At 36.3% G+C, this 22,036-nt stretch overlaps 5 protein-coding genes across 5 annotated transcripts; all 5 read right to left on the bottom strand.

The window, feature by feature from the left end:
- Window positions 1-101: 101 nt before the first annotated feature.
- On the bottom strand, window positions 102-1,641 carry LOC143618762 (gamma-tocopherol methyltransferase, chloroplastic-like). Its single transcript, XM_077090858.1, has 3 exons — window positions 1,280-1,641; window positions 586-755; window positions 102-415 (listed from the first exon to the last, which is right to left on the bottom strand). Exons 1-3 carry the CDS (start codon window positions 1,608-1,610, stop codon window positions 296-298), a joined length of 621 nt encoding a protein of 206 aa, XP_076946973.1. The 5' UTR covers window positions 1,611-1,641; the 3' UTR covers window positions 102-295.
- A 3,203-nt stretch (window positions 1,642-4,844) lies between these two features.
- On the bottom strand, window positions 4,845-7,476 carry LOC143618761 (gamma-tocopherol methyltransferase, chloroplastic-like). The gene is made up of 6 exons (XM_077090856.1): window positions 7,098-7,476; window positions 5,873-6,042; window positions 5,573-5,677; window positions 5,273-5,476; window positions 5,075-5,177; window positions 4,845-4,986 (listed from the first exon to the last, which is right to left on the bottom strand). The coding sequence occupies exons 1-6, from the start codon at window positions 7,435-7,437 to the stop codon at window positions 4,883-4,885; spliced, it is 1,026 nt and encodes a 341-aa protein (XP_076946971.1). The 5' UTR covers window positions 7,438-7,476; the 3' UTR covers window positions 4,845-4,882.
- Window positions 7,477-8,937: 1,461 nt separating this feature from the next.
- On the bottom strand, window positions 8,938-10,382 carry LOC143618683 (small ribosomal subunit protein eS25-like; the record flags this gene model as incomplete). Its single annotated transcript, XM_077090792.1, has 3 exons — window positions 8,938-9,144; window positions 9,246-9,380; window positions 10,302-10,382. Coding segments are annotated over 3 exons (330 nt in total), but the record flags the coding sequence as incomplete, so codon positions are not given.
- Window positions 10,383-12,094: 1,712 nt separating this feature from the next.
- Window positions 12,095-14,677, bottom strand: LOC143618391 (ribonuclease H2 subunit A-like). Its single transcript, XM_077090625.1, has 8 exons — window positions 14,583-14,677; window positions 14,413-14,484; window positions 13,151-13,274; window positions 12,974-13,061; window positions 12,754-12,891; window positions 12,583-12,670; window positions 12,386-12,506; window positions 12,095-12,300 (listed from the first exon to the last, which is right to left on the bottom strand). Exons 1-8 carry the CDS (start codon window positions 14,665-14,667, stop codon window positions 12,123-12,125), a joined length of 894 nt encoding a protein of 297 aa, XP_076946740.1. The 5' UTR covers window positions 14,668-14,677; the 3' UTR covers window positions 12,095-12,122.
- A 1,065-nt stretch (window positions 14,678-15,742) lies between these two features.
- LOC143618380 (uncharacterized) lies at window positions 15,743-18,110 on the bottom strand. Its single transcript, XM_077090621.1, has 4 exons — window positions 17,557-18,110; window positions 16,773-16,927; window positions 16,436-16,686; window positions 15,743-16,085 (listed from the first exon to the last, which is right to left on the bottom strand). Exons 2-4 carry the CDS (start codon window positions 16,878-16,880, stop codon window positions 16,022-16,024), a joined length of 423 nt encoding a protein of 140 aa, XP_076946736.1. The 5' UTR covers window positions 16,881-16,927; window positions 17,557-18,110; the 3' UTR covers window positions 15,743-16,021.
- Window positions 18,111-22,036: the final 3,926 nt, after the last annotated feature.

Below are 22,036 nucleotides of genomic sequence, written 5' to 3'. Positions count from 1 at the left end.
TGACATTATGCAGTCAAACATAAAGTAACTTGCCTTAAGAGAAAGAGATTCCATTATCTTTATATAATCAGCAGTGGAACACCAATCAGGAAGATAAAACCCATCACAAATCCCGTCTAAAAGTCTTTTCTCCTCCGGGCGCAGGGACTCTTCAGCAGGTGAAAGGTCCCAGTGGCACCATGTGACTATGATTATCGTGGCTCCAGGGGCAGCCACTCGAGCCAACTCGCTAACAAACTGTTGATTCAGAGCAAAATATATCATGAAAATCAGAATGTGCACAAGACGAGAAGATTTATTCAAATTGAATCTTTAGTTTGTCAGGCATGTACTCTCCACTCTCCATTGACCAAACTAAGTCAAACTTCCCATCAGGAAATGGCTGGTTCATAGCATCAGCTACTTGAAATGAGACCTGCTTATTGTTCATAACGAAAGGTGGGATAATTGGCTATCTGATAACATAAGTTAGATAGTCGAGTAACGTGTAACATGTGTTCATATTCACTCCTAACTTTATTATCAATCAGGTTTATATCTGCAAGGCTTGTGAAACTTAATTGTCCTCAGAATTAACCTTATTACCTTGTTGGCCAGTCCTTGAGCGGTAGCAAGCGCCTGAGCTCTTTCGGCTTGCACAGGGCTGAGAGTGATGCCATAACATTCAGCCCCGTATTTTCTTGCTAGGTACCTTGAGCTACCCCCGATTCCACACCCGACATCAACTATGCTCCTAGGTTTCTTTGAGAGGTCCTCTGCAAGAACAATTGTACACTGATCATAGAACACATCTTACAGTAAAACTGAAAACATATAGATAGCTCAAGGCAAATAACAATTTCTTAATTAAAATAGCTGAATAATTGGACTAAGCTTCTTAAAAGGTGCATGTTATTGATCTTTCACATCATATCTACTAATTATGCAAGAGATAACTGAATCCAATTGCAAGAGAATAGACCGAAAATGTATTGGAATTTCGAGGAAATGAAAGATAGGTAGAAATCAAACTAAACAAAACTGAATTCCGAACACAAGGAATAAAAAGTAGTATGTACTGCAAGTAAATACTATTAACTTACAGTACTACTTATTTTACTTCCTCATGTTCAGAACAGGCTTGAGCCAAGCCCGAGCCTCAAATAAATCTTGTGCATTTTTAAACTTACATGTTTTGGACTTTAATATATTAATTTCACATTGCACAACCAAGCTTGAGCTGAACTTTGACTTCAAGCATATGCTTGATTAAGGTTTTTCTCAAAATATATAAAATTACCAGAAACATAGGCGAATTGGAGTGCCTGTTCAATCATCTGGATTTGAGCAGACCGGTGGTCTGCGATTTCCACAACAGCGTCTGGATCGTAGAAGCAGTGGTGTATGTGTTCCCCCCATATATTCTCCCACATCCCTGAAAATTCATCGTAGAAGTCCGCTATATCCTTCTTCAACCGCTGCTGCTCATCAACTGCAAAATTAACCTTGGCTCTAATAGTAACAGTTCCTCCTCTAATACGTTGCAGCGGCTGTCTTTTACTCCCGATGAAGAGTCTGGCTTGGCGCCGGATGGTAGTAGTGGCGAGGATCGTGGATGATAGTGAACTCATTTCTAAAGAACTTTTGCATGCAAGCTTACAATTGCGTTGTAACATTCTAAAATAGTACCATGCTAAATAAAGAAAGTTACGTTTAGTGATTTCGCGTTATTAATTAATTAATATCGAGTAAAGAACGGATCATAGACTTAGATTAATTAAGGTGGATTAAGTAGTAATGGGCTTAGGGTCCATGGGCTTCAAGAGGTATAAATACCCTCTTAAACCAACCTAAAACCCTAAACCCTCATTTCTTTCCATCCTAATCTCTACACACTCAAAAACACACACATCCTCCACCTCACACGGCCGCGAGAGAGAGAACGGGATCCGAGACCAAAATCAAGCCAACCATTATTAGATCTTCGATATACGAGCTAGATACGAGATAACCACGCAAACCGAACACATAAAGGTAAGATTTCGATCTTAAAGTTCATGTTTTTATAGACGGTTTGCCATGAAACTTGAAACGATAATAGATCGGATCTAAACGAAGCGTAAAGTAGCGAACTTGATGCTAGGACGAACCTAATAAACCCTTAAACATGTACGGTTCGTTTAAGATAAACCGTAGATCTTGTATTGAACGTTTCTGGAATTAAAGGTCCAAACTTTACGTGTTTTCGGGTCAAATCTTAACCAAAAAGACCATAGGAATGATCGCGGGTTAGTCAAATACCATACCCATGGATTTCTCGGTAAAACGATGATGATTTTGGGGATTAAGGATGAACAGCGGCGGCTGCTGCACAACTTCGGCTGCAAGCAAGTTCGCGCCTAACTAATCAACTTCGCCGAGTACATAAGTTCGCTGAGCATGTTCGCCAAGCCATAACTTCGCCTGGTGATAAGTTCGCTTAATGTTAAGTTCGCTTAACACTAAGTTCGCTTACAGTAAGTTCGCTTAATGTTAAGTTCGCTTACAGTAACTTGGCTTAATGTTAAGTTCGCTTAACACTAAGTTCGCTTACAGTAAGTTCGCTTAATGTTAAGTTCGCTTAATGATAAGTTCGCTGGAGTTAGCAAATTGGAAAATAAATTAAAAACCTAATGAAAAATGTGTTAAGACAGTTAATGGAAATAAAATTTTTCCAAGCTCGACCCCAGCCAGGGGCTCTGCCCCTTGGACCCTGCTAGGGGCTGCCGCCCCTAGACCCCGCTGCCAGGGGCGCTGCCCCCGGACCCCCGTTCGTTGTGGGTTATATAAAGACAGAAATACAACATGAGTAGTAGTAGTAGTTAATTGATACATGTAAATATTATACAGTTAACCGTGCACAGCTCAAGAAGGGAATAACGATTAACGGAGAGCGTAACAGGATTCAGGTGAGTTTCTAGCCCCACTTCTGTGTTATGTTTTCGGGGCTGTGTGCATACTCGATATGTTTGTTAATACACTTATCCTAAGTGATAAGTGTATGCCTTATATGAATGATGTGAAATGTATGAGTGATTGCTTGTTAGTACGTGAACGATCTTCGGATATTGCACGTACTGTCAGGTTGTAGTGTTACGTATAAGGTAAGTATAATGTATTTGCTTATATGTATGAATGCAATAAAGTTAATAAACGAAGGAAAGGCATGGTTGTATGGTAACGAAGAGGGACCAGACCCTAATAATATCTGTGATGTTAGGGACCATACCCTAATAATATCTGTGATGTTAGGGACCAGACCCTTATAATATCTGTGATGTTAGGGACCAGACCCTTATAATATCTGTGATGTTAGGGACCAGACCCTTATAATATCTGTGAGGTTATAGGGCGAAAGCCTCTTTAAAACGTATGATTATGTATGTAAAGAAAGTATGAAGGTAAAATGAAAGTATATGCACTTACGTGTGTATGAAAGAAAGTTAAGAGGTTAAGTATGAAATGTAAGAAAGTATTGTATGATTATGTGATTAACTAGAACTCACTCAGCGTAGCTGACTTTTAGTATGCACGCAGGTGAGTAGAATGAGGCAGGTAGCTTGAGGAGGACACATGGCAGAGTTGGACGAAGCTGGCATCTGAAGATTTTGCTATGATGTTTTATTTTAAAAGACGATGTTTTGTTTTTGAACGACTATGAATGCTCGATAAGACAAGAATTATGGTTATGGAATGTAATGGTTTGAATGTTTTTAATGTTCCACGAATGTTTTAATTAACTCTGATATTTAGAACTGCGTTTATGAGTAAATCCAACACGAAAGTAGGGCTACCGGTAACGGGGCCTTACAAGCGTATATAGTCCGTATAAATACATAGTGAGGGTGGGTCTATTAGTTTAGTTCGGTAATAATGAGCCTTAATCATTAAATGTACAATAACAAAACAAAACTAACTTAAAAAGACATCAACGATCATTATTAAATTTAGGTCGGATTTAAGGCCTAAAAGCGGTCCCAACCATTAAGAAGAAGTCACATCATTAGCACCCAGATGATACCAAATTGTTGGAAACAATATCTCCATACCAATCCATCACACATACACAATAATTTGATAAAGGTAGTTGTATTCGGGTTCACTAAACCGAATCTTCAACCCGAAGCATTTGCGCCAATGTGCATGTGCCTGACCAACCTGATGAAAGTGAGTGATACAGAGGGTATAGGAGGTGAGGTCATGAAGGAAAGACGGCTCAACAACGTTTATGTTTAAGAATTAAAGCCGGTTTTGAAGAATGTGTGAGAGACAGAGAGATTCATAAAACATTCTACAAACCAAATGACCCTTAATCTTAAATGTACAATAACAAAACAAAACTTGAAAAGAAATCAACGATAATTATTTATTATTTAATTTAGGTCATTCCAACATTTTTAGACAAAGACAACCTCACTAGTTCCAATTTACTATTTGTTGCTAAAATATATGCAAACAAGTTTGCGTTTTCTATAACCTTATAGCATTTTCGTGCGTTGTGACTAACCAAATTCAAAGTATATATTTGTGTGTAAAACAAGTGGCACAACTGGTAGATATGAGAGTGTGTATATACAAGCAACAGATGACAAACACATTTAGACGACTATAAGTGTTGTTTTCAGGACACTGGATCTCTTTGGAACCAATGACTTAACTTAGTCCTTTCCAATATCTGATACATGTGTCACGATACGCTTATTAGGTGTATCTTTAGTTGATTTAGGGGTATGTGCTATTTTTGTAAATCTAAATGTGGAATTTTCTCTTTTGTATTTTCTGTGTATTTTAGCTACCAATGTGGCAGAAAAACAGGAAACATTGTACCCTTATCTGTGAGTACATATCGACATAGTGACACCATTTATTCAGGCTTTCTACATGTAATAATTGAGAACTTGATCACACCCTTCTGAAATCCTTCGATCATTAATGGCATTACAAATGCCCCTCTAATAGTCTTCCATCCTGCTACCAAATTCAATCCACAAAGTAACAAGTCGAATAATATCCTTACACACATATTCGTTCATTAAGAAAGCTAATTAGAAATTACCGCTTTTTAGCAATGAAGTTAGGCCATCCCAGGTCAATGCAGACCTTATCACCGCGGGCCAAAATGGGGCAACATTCTCTGACCAATCAGCTGCCTTGATATCCTTAAGTAAAGTAACAATACAAAATGAACCAACTTTAATTCGAACTGTGTTGGTAATAATGCTGACATTATGCAGTCAAACATAAAGTAACTTGCCTTAAGAGAAAGTGACTCCATTATCTTTATATAATCAGCAGTAGAACACCAATCAGGAAGATAAAACCCATCACAAATCCTGTCTAAAAGTCTTTTTTCTTCCGGGTGCAGGGACTCTTCAGCAGGTGAAAGGTCCCTGTGGCACCATGTTACTATGATTATTGTGGCTCCAGGGGCAGCCACACGAGCCAGCTCGCTAACAAACTGTTGATTTGGAAATCAAAAAAGTATATCATGGATTTCGGAATGTACACAAGGCGAGAATATTTATTCAAATACGTAACATTTGGTGAATCGAACCTTTAACTTGTCAGGCATGTGCTCTCCACTCTCCATTGACCAAACTAAGTCAAATTTCCCATCAGGAAATGGCTGCTTCATAGCATCAGCGACTTGAAAAGAGACCTGCTTATTGTTCATAATGGTTAGTTCAACTGCCACACTGAAAGATGGGATAATTGGCTATCATAATACATAAGATAGATATTCAAGTAATGTATAACAAGTGTTCATCATGACTGTAATTTTATTATAAATTGAGTTTTCTAAGGTTTGTGAAACTTGTCCTCGGTATTTAAAAGAAAGAATTAACCTTATTACCTTGTTGGCCAGTCCTTGAGCCACAGCAAGCGCCTGAGCCCGTTCAACTTGTACAGGGCTGAGAGTGATGCCATAACATTCCGCCCCGTATTTTCTTGCTAGGTACCTTGAGCTACCCCCGATTCCACACCCGACATCAACTATGCTCTTAGGTTTCTTTGAGGGGTCCTCTGCAAGGAAAGTTGCACATTGATCATAGAACACACGTTACATTAAAACTGAAAACATACAGATCGCTCAAGGCCGGCGAATAACAATTTCTAAAAATTGGTGAATAATAGTACTATGCTTCTCAAAAGGTGTATGCTATTGATCATTCACATCAGTCTCCCAAGAACAGTGTTTTCTTGAATTTAATCAAATAATATCTACTAATTATACAACAGATAACTGAATCCAATTGAAAGAGAATAGTTCGAAAATGTAATGGAATTTCGAGGAAACGAATGATAGATAGAACTCAAATGAACAAAATTGAATTCCAATTATGAGGAAGTAAAACAATACTACTTTGCTTCCTCGTGTTCAAAATGAGCTGAGCCACTTGCGAGCTACTCAAGCTTGGATCTTTAAAACGCTCAAAACAAGCCAAACTTTTCCTAGCTCGATCCGAGCCCGAGCCTCAAATAAAAATCTATGTAGTAATCAAACTTGAGCTTGAGCCTTGCATGGGAAGCTCGTTTAGGCTCATCAAGCTTTAACGAGCCTTGTGTATTTTTAAGTTTTACCTCTTTTGAACTTCCATGTATTAATTTCACATTGCATAGCTGAGCTTTGGTTTGTTTAAGTTACTACACAAGCTTGAGTTCGAGCTGAGCTTAGACTCATTATAAAAATTACCAAAAATATATTAAAATAAATAAAAAAATCGTATCTAAATTAATTAATAAGTAAATAACAAACTAGAGCTCGAGCTCGAAACAACAACTCAAGAGTAGAGTAGCTCAAAACAAGCAAAAGATAGGTAGAAATACTATATACCATTTTATTTGCAGTACTACTTTACTTCCATGTATTTTTCTTTAAAGTTTGCCTCTTTTTACTTTTATGTAATAATTTCACACTACAAAGCCGAGCTTTGGCTCGTTTTAGGTACTGCACGAGCTTGAGCCGAGGTTATTTCGTTTAAGGTTTTTCTCAAATTATATAAAATATTTAAAAACACATATAAATTAATTAACAAATAATAAACGAGTCGAGCAGTTGATAATGGTAAGAGCAATACCAGGAACAGAGGCGAACTGGAGCGCCTGTTCGATCATACGGATCTGAGCAGACCGGTGGTCAGAGATTTCGACAACAGCGTCCGGTTGGTAGAAGCCATGGTGCATGTGTGTTCCCCGTATATTCTCCCATACACCCGAAGACTCATCGTAAAACTCGGCTATACCTTTCTTCAACAGCTGCTCATCATCAACTGCAGCCAAATAACTAGCCTTAGCTCTAACACCAACACCTCTTCCTCTAACACGTTGCCAGTTACTCCCGATGATGAAGAGTCTGGCTTGGTGTCTGATGGTGGTGGTGAAGAGCGTGGATGCGTACGCGCCGGATAGTGAACTCATGCTTACAGTTAGTTACGTAGTCCGTACAAACACGTAATGAGTGTGGGAATGTTGTTTGGTAGGCTGATTTACTCGTGGACAAGTAGGCGCTTCTACTTTTATGTTATGGACTACCAAAAAGGTTGGTTACTAAATTTCCTTTTTCAATAGTAAATGCAAGCACACACGTTATTTATTTGTTCGGTATTGAAAATAAAATAAATAAACAAATATTTATTATTTCTATAACAGCCGTGCATTCACAATTCGTCCATCAAATTTAGTGAGTAGGGTTTAATCGTTTATAAGTTTTCATAATGCATAGAGTGGTTTAGGTGTTATGAGTGAAGGAGAGAAAATGCAGTGTTTTCTGTAACTTTGAAAAGTTTCTGTAACACCCTATAAATTTTTTAATATATTTTGAAAGTGGTTGTGAGTTAATAAAAAATAAAATGTAATGATAAAGGTATAAAATATATTATTTAATTAAGAATCAAAGAGAAAATGTGGTGTGTTTTAATGTAATTTTGGATTTGAGAATAGGGTAAAGGATGGGAACGCTCTAAGAAACTCTTACAATTTCAGGGCTCGGTGCGAGTAAAAAGAAGGTCCTAAAATCATATATAATTTGAAAGTTTTATCAATTGAGTTGCATTTTCAAAGCAAGTTGCTTGTTTGTATCTAGTAGATTTTGAAGAATGTTAGGTAGGTAAGTGGAAGGGAATGACAGCTTTGTTCAGCTCTTAGGTATGGAAACCATTATGCCGATGCAAATTTTGATGTGGCAGGCTATGCCGGCAGTGAACACCGCCTCACTCAATTTGTGAAAACCATTATGCTGATGGAAATGTTGATGTGGACATGATACTATAAATTGAGAAACAAAATGACATGTTAATGCAAATTTTGGTATTGTGAAAGATAGTCAAGTAGAGTGTGATGATGTGACGCTAACATGTACCATAAACTGGGAAGCAAAATGGCATCCACACATAATAGTCTTATACTTTTGTGACACAAACTACTAATGACGGCAAAAAATTTAAAATAAAATGTATTCAACTAACATTACATGTTGGGCAGCAAATATAACAGCTTGCATATTGGTTCACAAAATAAACGTTTAATAACATCACCAATCATTAAGTAACTTTATAATTATTTCATTAACCTAATTACAACTTTTTAGACAAAGCCAGGCTTGGATTTTAAGCTCGGAACAATACATAAAACATAAGCAAACCAAACCGAAAAAAATAAAACCTATACACGGACAGGCTTGGATTTTAGGCTAAAAGGGTGGTCCTTTCACATGATTAAAATCTGGGTTTCCAAACAACAAAATCCACTACACTGTAAAAAATTAATCATGTAAACATGTAACATCAACGATGATGAATAATATAAAGTCAAACAATATAAAGTCGAACAGAGAAGAAAACCAAATCATGACTCCACTTACCAGTATAGTCACTAGTGCACAACTGAAACTCAAAACACAGATTGCTTCTTAGGATAATAAAAGGTAAAAGTACTTGATCTTACAATGAACAAAAGTTCGAAACAGAAACTGAGAAGGTCTAAAAAAAAACTAGTACACGTTGGCATCATATCTCAAGTATTAGTGGCCCTGGTGTAGATTTGCTGGCTGGCATGTGCAGACACCATCCTAATTGCACCTCTTGCCATCAAATCCTTGATCGCCTTTCGTGCCAACGATCCATTAATCTAAAACAAAAAAAAAAGATTGAATCCACACTCTTTACTTCAAAAAAAATAATCACTTTAATAAATAGCATGAATCAGTTCTAAAAGAATTTAATAAGTACCCTTAATCTGTCTGATAAAATGGAAGGAGTGATGAGCTTGAACTTTGGAGCTTCAGAAAGAAGCTTATCATAGGTGGCCTTATCAAACAGCACCATGTTGTTCACCTTTTCCTTTTGCTTTCCCTTGCTCCATTTCTGAAACCAATATATTAAGCTTTTCACTTTTAGAGATAACCTTGATCATGAATCGCATGAACAAATCCAGCCTTATGGCATACGGCCAGTAAAAAATCCGGATCAAAATGTTTAACCAACATTTTGAGCCAAAAACTTGGAAATTAGAAGCATAAAAGTAACACACGTAGAAATTAGAAATTAACTATTATTGTGTTTGAACTTTGAATAACTTTTAATCTAGATTCCGTTTATTTTTTGTTCAGCTGATTATTCCTGTGTTTAGTTTTATTTGTTAATGTTACACATTCTTCTATTAAACATGGTTGTAAAAATTGTGTCTAAACACCACTTAATCGCAAGTCGGTACCCAGCCAACTTATCACCAATCGAATATCTAAATATAAAATTTGGTGTATATATGTATATTTAAAAAATCCATACAAAATTCCAATCGAATTAGCTGGTCGGTAAACCACCTGCAACACTGCTGTTCAAAAAGCTCTCGGCTCGAAGCTTGGGCTCATGGATGGCTCGTTAAAAGCTCAAATAAATTTAGCAAAAAAAAAACTTGATTTAAAACAACTTGAACTTTGGCTCATTTTTGTAACCGAGCAGAAATCAACCTAAGCTCGGCTCAATCTTAGACTCGTTTAACTTCAAAACCGAGCTCGAGCTCGCAACCACCCTGGCTCGACTCGTAAACAGCCCTAAGTATGACTCAATTCAAAATTGACCTAACCTAATTGTATCATTAAAGAATATCCGATGATAAATCTAAGTCGGTTGGTTAATCAACCCTAACAACACACAACTGAATCCCCAAATTAACAAGCCCTAATTAAAGCAAATACAGCATAATGGATAAACAACCTAATTCAACAGATATAAAGACCATAAAACACTATAAAAGAATCATATTAATTAAATCGAAACTTAAACCTTCTTTTTCTGCTTTCCACCACCGGACTTGGCGGGTTTGGACGACGGCGGAGGAGCCTTTTCCTTCTTCGGAGCCTGAATTTAGAACACGATTATATTATTAAGCGATCGCATTAAATTAAAGTAAAGAAGATGAATCGTACACAATGAAAGTGAGCTTACCATGGGTGCTGTTGAGGTCTGAACGAAAAGAAGCTGCGCGAACAAGTGTTTATGTGTTTATTTATATCTAGGGTTTTCAAGATGGTGGTTTACTTTGTGGGCTGTGGGTATGTATCGTGTTGGGCTATTTGATAAACCGTTAAAAGTGTATTCTTTCATTTTTATTTTGTTGAAAAAACTATTTCAGAAAACTTTTTTTTATTCCGTTGGGGGACACATCGGGTATCTTCTCGGTCAGGTCATTTAAACAAGTTATCATCTCTTGCAGGGATTACAGCCATATTATGTCTTGAGTTCGAGTAAATGGGTCCCGTCTAAGTGTAACATTCATGTTTGGAGACCGGAAATGGATAAAAACCTCCACAAAGACCGCCCTTAAAAAAAGAAACATCTCTATTCCGGACTCCTCGTGCGCATTCTACAATGCTGCAGAAGAGTCTACTTAACACGTCTTCACCGGTTGCTCGCTTTAATCTCTTGGTGTAATATCCCGTCTTGTTTTTTTGCCTTTTAGATTAAGGATTTTCTTGAAGTTTATAACCACGTGGGGTTGAAAAACAAGGAAAAGGAGGCTTTCAAAGGCATTGTAATAATTGCTTGCTGGCAGAAATTGAGGGCCCAGAATGCTTTGATTTTTGAAGGAAAAAAGACGAACATCGGAGATATCATTTGCGACATCAGATCGTTTGGTTCAAATTTAGATCTATATACAAATCAATTTATTGGTCAGATTGGTGTAAGTTTTCCTTGATGTAATTGTCTTTTCTTGCTTTGTTTCAGCTCTCCTCCAGGTTATGGAGGGTGCTTTTGGCTCCAGCCTTTGTTTATAAAAGTTCACAGTTCGAGAAAAAAAAAGTATCGATACATATTTTAGACTTGGACTTCTAAATACGTATGAAAATTACCAGAAGCAACTTAATAGTTTATAGCAAACAACTACAAAATAGCAGGTATTTATCTAAATTATGGTCAAAATAAATTTTTTTTGGCGAAAGTCACAAAATAAACAATTTTTACGCATAGTGTTATGTCATGTTAACATATCTACTTCTATAGTCATAAAATACAAAAACAAGTTTTGCATATATACTTTATGTTCTGGTAGCGTCAAAAAAATATTTTGTGACACTTTGTACATTGAAAAAGAAAAAAAGATGCTCATTAGAGCTAGTGTATAAGGATTAATACAATGGCTAGGATTGCGCATTTCAAAATATTTACTATATACCTGAACATAGAGTCAATACTTGAAATTGTTTAATGCGAGCTATTAAACAAAGTTAAAAACATTGTGTAAAATAAACATCATTGAATTCACACATCTACAAATAATTATTCTTGTGGATATCTCTTACTTTATCCGGTTTACTTTGTTTTTATGCAGCGATAACTAAAGGCTCGAACACGAGTTCTTTTATTCCTTTTGTGATAGAATAATGACTTCCATATGCTCAAGACCAAAAGATTTAAACAACCCCATTGATTACAAGTCGTTTAAAACTAAGAAAGTCAAAAATCACCCAAATTATATAAGCAATCTTTGCACAATTCATACAGCATTTGAAGTATAGATGCTTCGAAGCAGACGGGTTGGCACTGCATCAATTAATAAATGATACAAAAAGCTAAACTCAACGAGGCACTGCATCAACTATGTTGTTAAAACTCAGAAAGCTGCTCAAGTTTACGTGACTGAAAAAACTTGCATCGGCCTTTACCACTCGATTCAATATCTTCACTTTTCCTCTTCATCCCAGTGAACCCTAAATTACTCAGCTTCGTTTGTCTTTTAACCGTCTTTTTTGAAGACCCATCGTCATCTGCTTCATCTGCTTCCCTGTAAAAACAAAAACATGTTTATAACGAACCCGCCTTGACCAGTTGACCACCACGCCATCTAGAAAATTTGAACAAGGACTCACCATAACACTTCAACACCGCTTTTGAAGTAAGACTCACATGTCCCCCAACTGAAACGGACCAGTGACGGGAAGCCGAATACCGAGTGTTTGTGATGTTCTAACCAACCTTTGGTCATGGGATCTACATAAATATTAACTGTAATTAACCATTCGACATTAAGCTAATACAAAGACTAGTGAACTCAAATTATTCTCACCTCCGGGATATCCCGATCCAAAGTTTCTATGCATATTTTCAGCAGTTTCATCAAAACTCCAATTTTGCAATGCATGATCCCTCGTGACCTGAATAAATAAATAACTAACCAATTAGATATTAAAACGAGAAACTGAAGATATATAAGATGATCAATTAATCTGAAGTTCACCTTGGCGACTATACTTGCTCCACTAACAACTGGATAAAGACTATCGGCTTTTTTTGCAACCACAAACTTAATAGACGGGAATCTCTCGGTGAACTTAATTCTGTATTTTTCAGGATCTCCTACCGTATCAACATATACCTGTAAATGCAAATAACTGATAAAACTCTGTGGACCGCAATCAATCTCGAATTCTATATAGATAATATCTTGTAATTTATACCTCGGTTAGAAGATATCCCATGTTCAGCACTTTCTTGACAAGGCCCATGGCAGATTCATGTGAAATCTCATTAAGGTTAATCTTATTTCTGTTAAAACATGCCAAAATAGATAAACTGTTAATAACTATTTAACTGTTAAAAAATTGTTAATTGAAGAAAGTTGCATATTAACTAACTTTTGTAACATTTTAGCCGAGAGCACTCTAGGATCAATGACATCAACAGCCCAACCGATTGTTGCATCGGCCTTTAAACTTTCAAACAACTCTTCTCTTTTCTCTTCTTTTAAAGTTTTGGAATCTGTACAAAACATAGACAGAGAATTATGACTAAATGCATATACCAAAACCAAGTGAGTAACTTATAAATGAAGCAATGTGGCATGCCTATAAAACACTAAAGTTGGTAAAGTTATGAAGATGTGATTAAAACAAAAATAAGTCATTGACGTTCATCACCGGTAATGATGCATAAGATTAGAAAATTTTCCATTGCTGAATACAAGGTTATCAGAAATGTTACTCATTTATCTGAACACACTGCAACTCTACAATGCTACCGAACAAAATATGATTTAAATAAACTAAGCTGAAAGCAAATGAAACACGACACTAAAATCCTTTAAACCAAATAAAAACAGGTGTGACTGGTGAGGAGTAAAATACATCGTCAAATAACAAGATGGTCTGATCATTATTTCAATGGAAAGCTCTAATCATAATCTTCTGTAGTCATAGCATCCCTAATACATTCCTGTCACATTTACTCAATATGGGTATGCTGCTAAACTGTCGGCATCGTAAAATTTCACTAGAGTATAAGTTTCGTAACATTATCAAACAATCCAACAAATGGAGAGAAAAAACTATCGTTTAAATTTATAAAAAGGTAAACTTCAAGTTAAGAGGCAAGTAAACCATTCATAAACTTTAATGGTTTTATAGGTAAAGAACAAACACAAATAGAAAATATGAGTATAAGAGTAAACACGCGTAACAGAAACCGCACAAGTAACCAGCGCCTGAATGCGCGTAGCAGACATTAAGAACATGTAACCGATGCCTGAACACGTAACCGGTGCTGAAAACCAGAAGCAAAGCTGAAATGCCCGTTTTGAACCAATACCCGTTCCAACCCGAACCTGTAACCCGTTTTGACCCGACCCAAATAAAACCAACCCTTCTCTAATTGACCCCTACCTGCCCAAACCCGTTCTGACCCGACCCTTTTCGACCTGAACCCAACGTGACCCGAATAAAATTAACTTTTTTTTAATCGACCCTTCTGGCCCTAACCCGACCCGTTTGCCGCTCCTAAATCCTATATAGGACCATCAATTTTCAGCCACACAACCCAATGTTATCATCATACTAGTAAAACCAACATAACATCCAGATTTAGGGTTCATAATTTAATAAATGTAAGAGGGCAAGCAAACCAGCAAATTCTAAAGTAGAGAGAGTTTGCTTGTATGAAACCGGGCAATACAAGCACCCATAAACCATAGGACCTGAAATCAAGCAATCCAATAAAACTAATATTAGCAACCAAAAACTCATAAACCCACATTGTGTGATTAATAAATGAACAAAGGATGAGATAACAAACCTAAGACAGGGCCGCGGCCAGCTTCATCGATGCCCATGATGCAAGGCGTTGAAGCCCAATCAGGAATCTGAGCTTCCGATCCCATTTCAATGGCTACAATACAATACAATACAATACAATACAAGCAGTCCAGTAGTTATAATAATAATAATAATAATAATAATAATAATGCAATACCTCTCAATCTTCTTTCTTGATTCAGTTCCCCGCCATAAAGGGGGTCAAAATGTGTGTTTGTTCCCGCGGATTTGAAGGTGGACCATGGTTTACTTTACTAACCCTAGTTCTTTATCCAAAATACCAAACAAAGAAGAGTTTAAGTTTTTTTACGGGGTGATTTAATGCCAAAATACCACCATCAGCTGACTCAACATAATCGTACGAGGCCCTTAAACGTATCCAACAGGGGCGAAGTAAGGACCCGGGGTCCCCCCTCATTTTTTTTTGCGCAGTAGTGTATAATTACTTGTTTTCGTCCGAAATTTTTTATACATAATTCAAATTTAGCCGTTTTCGATCGAAAATTTGAGCCCGCCCCCCTCGTTTGTGATTTCTAGATACAACAAAGTTTAGGTTTTCATTTAACAAAAGGTTAATCAAACTTTATTGTTGTTTAGTAATTTTTATCACGACATAAAAGAGATCAAAATTTTACATTATCAGGTTAGTTGAAAACTTCAAAAAATAAATTACATCAAAAAAACAAAATCTTATGATATGGTGGATAAATTTTTACCATGACGCACTCAAATGAACGAATGTCTTGAAAAGCAAATCTTGTTTAATACCTTATCATTCCGAGCTCTTCATAAAAAACACACGGTGTTATAAAATATTTATTGTATAACATCCCTTTGCAATATCATATTAAATAATTTTTATATAACATCTCTTTGCAATATCATATAAGGCCGCGATTTGATCTTAAAAAGCTCACAAACCGTGTCCACATTTGAGAATGGCGGTGCACAATTGCACTATTACGAAATTTGCACCCAAGTCACCTTTGCAAACCGTCAGGAAATCAAGTGATTCGGAGTTCAAGAAGTTCATGACAAGAGCGTAGCCCTTGATCGATCAACACAACCCTTCTTGCAAGAACTGTCTTCATTGGGATCCAATTTATAACACTCTCCAAAATTAAAAATCACAACTACCTGGTTAAAATAGTTTGATGTTACCAAACTCTATTTCCTTGATTACCAAATGAAATCCCCACAATATTACAAACAAAAAAAATCGTGTACAAAAGAAGAAAAAAAAGATATTATTTCATCCTCTTTACATCTGGTATGTTAATATGAAATTTTGTAACAAAAGCATACATACATACATACAAACAGCATAACCAATTCAACAACCACTGTAACCAAAAGCTGCCAAACCACCCAACACAAAGCCACCACCTGATCTCATTCTTTTTATAGCAAGAATCCAATTTAGGATTTGGCTTTTAACAACAATCCCATGGTCGGTTTACCGTCTTGCTTTCCATGATATTCACTGAACAAAAGACAAAAACCACACATTTACATTTTGTTCCTATGGACATATTGTGGGTCCCATTTCTTTAAAACAATGAAACTATAATTATAAAATAAGATGTTTTTGTTACTTGTTTTTGAGTAAATACACTAGTTAAAGGTGTAACTATAGAACCCAAATCAAGTAATTAACACCCACAAGTTAATCAAGTTTTTGTGACAAATAAATGCATCAATCGGTTTAGATTGTTACTTATCTCAACTGACTAGCTTGTTTTGACACCCACAAAAAACGACCCACCTCAAACTGAACCCATTTGACCTGTTGCCCGACAGATCAACCAATAACACAATGAAAAGTGTACTTACTCGACTAAAAAGCGATAAATGGAACCAGACCGATCTTTGTCGGTACATCTAGTGATCAAGTCAAGATAAAGCATGGCTTCATGTGGGAGAAGACCTTCCATGAAAAACTTAAGCAAGTGAGAGTGTGTGCTAGGCATCACATCTAAAGACTGCTCTATCAATCTCTCTTGCTGACCTTGAGTCAACTCTACCGCCTCCATCAATGGCAAAACCTCCCTCTCTTCCTCTTCAAAATGCTGCTTGCACTTCTCCTAAACATACACATCTCAATTTTATTTATAACACAATTTGACATTTTTAGCTCGAATGTTTGATCAATGATGAACTATGAACATACTTGTAGCAATTCAATGCGAGTGGATAAAGTAAAGAGGGCATCTTGCGATGACGAGCTCCCTGAATCAAGAACTATGATGGTTTTAATATCTTCTTTGATCCCATTCATGAGTGGTAGATCCCTAGCATGTTCCTCATTCACAGATTTTGTTAAACCTAAATAATAATAAAAAATTGTAAGATATTGTACAGTAACGTACTGTGTATAATCAATCGATCACCTATTTAAATGGAGCAAAACAGACAAGAATGTTAAACCACTATGTAATGTCAAAACTTATATGATCCGCATAGGTACATAAGTGCCACTCTACCTACACTTGTACGAGACTAATAGCCCTATACAAGGCATGTGGGCCCTAATGCCTAGAGGCTTATAGAGCCTCAGCCTATACGAGTTATATAAACATATAAATAACAAGGGATGCTATATTCAGACACCCAGCCCTATTTTCTAGATATAGGTACTTATGTGTCAAACCTACTCAGTTACCTACACGGCTACACCTATATGAATAGAGCCTCGCCTATGCAAGTTGTATAGGCGCATTTTGTACGGGTGCTTATATGACTCTTATAGGCCTATCCGAGGTACATTTTACTAGTCAAAGTCTCATGAGATACTCTGCCGTCTATATAGCTCGTACAAGCCTATATAAGTCGTATATATGCCAAACTATGTCTAGAATCTAGATATAACATATGGATATCCGAATATTATTGATAAAAACAATAAAACCCGTAAGGTATTGTGTATTATTGATCAACCAATCAACAAACGTCACCTCGATCTTCTCTTTCCAAATCGGAAAGACAATTATCTCCTCCATCCGAGCATGTTCAAGCATCACCTCCAACAACTGTGAATAACTTTTCCCATACTTCTTAACCTCCATCCTCGCACTCCCCATAACACGATCTCCTTTCGACCGCCCGCCACGCGCCGCCAGATCCTCAGCCCACCGCACCATCCGCTCCAAATGCCACACCAAACTCTTGTGCTGCAACACCGTCGCCGTCACCACCACCGGCGTCGTCCCGTTGTACATATCCCAATTACTCAATAACACTGGCTTCGGAAACTTCGAGTCCAAATATTTAAGGATTGTTGTAGACGAACCCGAGATGACGTCAGATCCGTACTGAATCACCGGTGTGTCGAATCCGTAATCGGGTTTTTCGGATGGGATGAATAATAAAGTTATGGGTTTGTGGGTTAGTGCGAATCGAATGTAGCAAGTGGCTGGGCTAGTCGGTGAACCGTATAACCTAACTACCGGCAACGGCGCCGTCGCCGGAAGTTCGTCGGAAGTAGAAGATTGACTCGTTTTCCGATACCCTTTATCGAGGTTATCTGTTTTCCGGTGAGATTTATCGAGCTTATTCTCCGGCGGCGGCGGCGGTGTTGCCGGGAAGTGGTCGGAAGTATGATATTTATCTGTTTTCGGATACCCTTTATCGGGTGTATCTGTTATCCGGTGAAGTTGATCGGACTTATTTTCCGGCACCGGCGATGTGGCCGGAAATTGATCGGAAGAGGTAAACTTATCAGGGTTAGTTTTCTTGAGGGTTTTTGAGCAGTTGCCCATTTAAAAGAAAGATGGGAGTGTGATCTGATGCTGAAAATGAATTTAAGGTAGTTGGGACATGTTGAAGAAACATCGGAGGTAATGTTGGATCGGAAGATAGGAGTGAAAAGGTGAGAGGATAATGAAGAATGAATGATGTAGCAAAGGTTTGAGTGCACATGGGATAGCGTGAAGGAGAAGATGGAATGAACAGAAGAGAAATGAGATGAAAAAGGTGGTGGTGGGTCTGCCTGACATGTGTGTCAGAGCCTGCACATCTCGATATACTTACTAGTCTCGATCTAATGTCACGGTCATACATTGTTTTTCATCACTACTATATCACCATTGACCATCCTGCTACGTATAAAAGTTCACAAAATTAACATTAAAAATTTTATAACGAATAATACTTGGGTTGGGTGATTTATGTGTAGGGGTGTAAAACTCGAAATTATTTTTTATAAGGGCCAAGCAACAACTCCTATATATAGTAAGAATCAAACCCCTGACTTACAACAGGATAATGTTTTACGGAGACTCATAATCGTTTTATTAAAAACTCAAATAGAGTCGAACTCAAATTGCAGCCCATCTGATGAATGTATCTAGAGCGCTAGTAGAGCCCGAGATTGTTATACCAAGCTTTATTTAAGCTCATTAGATTTTATTTATATAAATATGTAATAGTTTTTATTTGATATTAAAAATATCATAATATATATTATTAATTACACTTATGATAATTTAATTAAATTATATATATTACATTGTGAATATATAGTTAAATTTTGTAATTATAATAAATGAGTTGAACTCGAATTTGAATGATTAAAACTTTATTTCTTTAGTTTATTAAAATAGAATGAAATGATACCTGATATAGATCTATGAATGTTTGGTTAAATATCTAGTGGACGCCAGATATTTGTGGAAACAATTTGAAATGATTAAACATTATTTTTGTAGCATGCGGTTCTATATATTTTGTGCACGTTAGATCTGTTCATGATTTGAAGAATGCATAACAAAATCAACTAAATCTAGAACTACTAAACAATTATAAGTTAAAGAATATATAAATCTATAGATTAAACATATTATCGATGTTTTCTAGTTGTTATTTGCCAATTAAATACTTCCACTCACATGGTGTTAATGTAATGACGTTGAAGAATTAAAATTAATAGTTACCATATTAAGAAAGTTAACAACCGCCAAGTTACCAAACGCCGGTGTTCTAGCGCTAGCTTTATGACTTTTCTTATAAATTATGGGTTTAAGCATCGCTTGCAGTAATTTGTTCCAGGTTAAGTCATGGGGTTTTCTTAGTTATGAGTTTCCTTCAAAATGGATGGATCGGATCATCACGGTCTATTCTTTGGTGGATCGAATGATGATCCATTTATAAGAGTGTTCCTGAGCGACCCGGCCTTTGCGTTCAATAACTAAATAGCAAGCAAAATTTTATTAACAAGTGGCTAGTCCAACCATACATACAACTGATACAAAAGTGTGATCAATCCTTACAAAAATTGTATCTTTTGCTTTTACTTTTATAAAATTCGGTTATTTACTGGTGCGTATATTTTCAGCAACATCTTACTAAAATTATTTACAGGTGTTTATTGGGATTATTACGGTAATTATTTTAAAAAGGTTTATTGGATTTAAATAATCTAAACTTTGGTTAATTGGCCAATATTAATCCCAACTTAAGAATGGGCCCACATTAATCCCAACTTTCATTGTACTGGCCGTCAACGAGCCTTTTCCTAACGGAGTCTAAATCCTTTAATTTTTGCTGACGTGGCTGCTTATGTGGCAAAAAAAACATTATTTAAAAAAAACACTCTTTTAACATATATATTAAAGTTCATGGACCATTTGTAAAAATTATCCATCATCATCATCATTCATCTATAACATCTTATACCACATCAAGCTACCATCACCTCACCATTATCACCACCATAGCCACATAAGCATGGCCACCACACCATTCTATTCAGAAAAATCAGAGCACGTGGATCTGAACGAAATCTGAACATTGACGGAAATTTGATCGGAACAAGATAAATATGTTTTGTAGAGATTTTATGTAGTCGGACAATTTTATGTAATCATGGCCCAAAAAACGAAAATGACCGGAAAAAGTAGTTAGGCCACCGGAATAGCAGTTTTCTTCACCGGAGAAATCTGTAAAAGCCGGAAATCGATTTGTGATTACTTGAATCAGAAAATGACACTAATAATACCAGAAACACGTCCCAGAAATACGTGAACAGTGGCCTCACTGAAATATTCAGTTACTTACCGGAAAGAAAAAAGGTTACGGGATCAATTAACACTCTACAAATCATCAAACGATTCTGATCATGCTCACAGCTCACATCCATGGGCATGAACATCGCCGGATATTTCTGTTGTGACACCGGAAAATATTGTTACCTTGCCGGAAAACTGTTTTAAGCCGGAAAACTTGTCGGAATCAAAAACATCACCGGAGAATATGGTAGCCAGATGTGGTAGTGGTGGTAAGGTGTGGTGGTTGTATAAGATGTTAGAGATGAATGATGATGATGATGGGTATTTTTTACAAATGGTACATTAACTTTGATATATATATGTTAAAAGAGTGTTTTTTAAAATATTAATAATTTTTGTGCCACATAAGCAGCCACGTGAGCAAAAATTATCGGAGTTAGACTCCGTTAGGAAAAGGTTCATTGACGGTCAGTACAACGAAAATTGAGATTAATGTGGGTCAATTTTTAAGTTGGGATTAATATTGATCAATTGACCAAATTTTGGATTATTTAAATCCAATAAACCTTTTAAAATGATAACTTATAAATGTTTACTCTTTGCAACTATGGCATAGTATTAATATTATAACATTATGTTTTGTAGATAAACATGTTAACATTGTGTTTGGGTATAATGTTTTTTTAACAATTAAATTAAACCTTTGGGTGCATATCCATTATATTCATACTCAAAGGTTTTGTTAGAATTTCACTTTTTAAGATAACAAATAAATATAAATTATAAAGTTTTTTTTTCTCTACATCACTTATCATAATAAAGTAAAAGTGTAGAACTTATCATTTTTACTTTTATATAAATTCAAATATGTGGAACAATGGTATTGACTAACTGAACCAGTTAAAATAGATTTCGTTTTACGTTGTCACGATTTAAGTTCACTTTCATATGTCTTTTTCTTTATATTGGTCAATTTTTAATAAAATACTAACTCGTTGCCTTTATTTAATTAAATATTAAAGCGTCAAATTAAAAAATAAATATACATGAAATGTACAAATCAGAACCAAGAACTATATTGAGAATCGCAAAAACCACATATGTCATGATACATTTTGCTTTAACTAATACGTTATGTGTTGTGGTTAAAGCCACCATCACAATTCATCCTATCATATTGCATCACCCGGCGCTAATTAAACACTATGTTGAATCACTTGACCATGTTGTGGTGCCAATAGTGCTAGTCAATGGAGTTACTCCATTCCCACAATTGTTCACTAGTGCCCGTAAGCTGTCTAAAGCATCATTGATACCGCCCATGCTAGCTTGAACCTATTGTGTGCACGAGTGACGTGACAACGAGCATGGGGCTAGCGCCCCCGATAACCTTACACAACACACGGCTTTATATATAAGATGGTTATAT

The sequence above is a fragment of the Bidens hawaiensis genome, unplaced genomic scaffold (genome assembly GCF_021521415.1).
Source record: "Bidens hawaiensis isolate Kalapana, Puna unplaced genomic scaffold, B.hawaiensis_p1.1 tig00002338_1, whole genome shotgun sequence".
Lineage (NCBI taxonomy): Eukaryota > Viridiplantae > Streptophyta > Magnoliopsida > Asterales > Asteraceae > Bidens > Bidens hawaiensis.
This window is presented reverse-complemented; position numbering and strand designations above follow the sequence as displayed.

Excerpts from the sequence above, each read along its gene's own strand:
- LOC143618762 (XM_077090858.1), bottom strand. The coding sequence starts at position 1,610 with ATGAGTTCACTATCATCCACGATCCTCGCCACTACTACCATCCGGCGC. Across the intron at positions 756-1,279 it reads CCAATTCGCCTATGTTTCTG|AGGACCTCTCAAAGAAACCT; the intron begins GTAATTTTATAT and ends TTGTTCTTGCAG. Across the intron at positions 416-585 it reads CTCAAGGACTGGCCAACAAG|GTCTCATTTCAAGTAGCTGA; the intron begins GTAATAAGGTTA and ends AACAATAAGCAG.
- LOC143618761 (XM_077090856.1), bottom strand. The coding sequence starts at position 7,437 with ATGAGTTCACTATCCGGCGCGTACGCATCCACGCTCTTCACCACCACC. Across the intron at positions 6,043-7,097 it reads CCAGTTCGCCTCTGTTCCTG|AGGACCCCTCAAAGAAACCT; the intron begins GTATTGCTCTTA and ends CTTTCCTTGCAG. Across the intron at positions 5,678-5,872 it reads CTCAAGGACTGGCCAACAAG|GTCTCTTTTCAAGTCGCTGA; the intron begins GTAATAAGGTTA and ends AACAATAAGCAG.
- LOC143618391 (XM_077090625.1), bottom strand. The coding sequence starts at position 14,667 with ATGGGATCGGAAGCTCAGATTCCTGATTGGGCTTCAACGCCTTGCATC. Across the intron at positions 13,275-14,412 it reads CTCTACTTTAGAATTTGCTG|ATTCCAAAACTTTAAAAGAA; the intron begins GTTTGCTTGCCC and ends TGTTTTGTACAG. Across the intron at positions 12,507-12,582 it reads TGGATCGGGATATCCCGGAG|ATCCCATGACCAAAGGTTGG; the intron begins GTGAGAATAATT and ends ATATTTATGTAG.
- LOC143618380 (XM_077090621.1), bottom strand. The coding sequence starts at position 16,880 with ATGAATGGGATCAAAGAAGATATTAAAACCATCATAGTTCTTGATTCA. Across the intron at positions 16,687-16,772 it reads CTCGCATTGAATTGCTACAA|GAGAAGTGCAAGCAGCATTT; the intron begins GTATGTTCATAG and ends GTGTATGTTTAG. Across the intron at positions 16,086-16,435 it reads ATTTATCGCTTTTTAGTCGA|TGAATATCATGGAAAGCAAG; the intron begins GTAAGTACACTT and ends TCTTTTGTTCAG.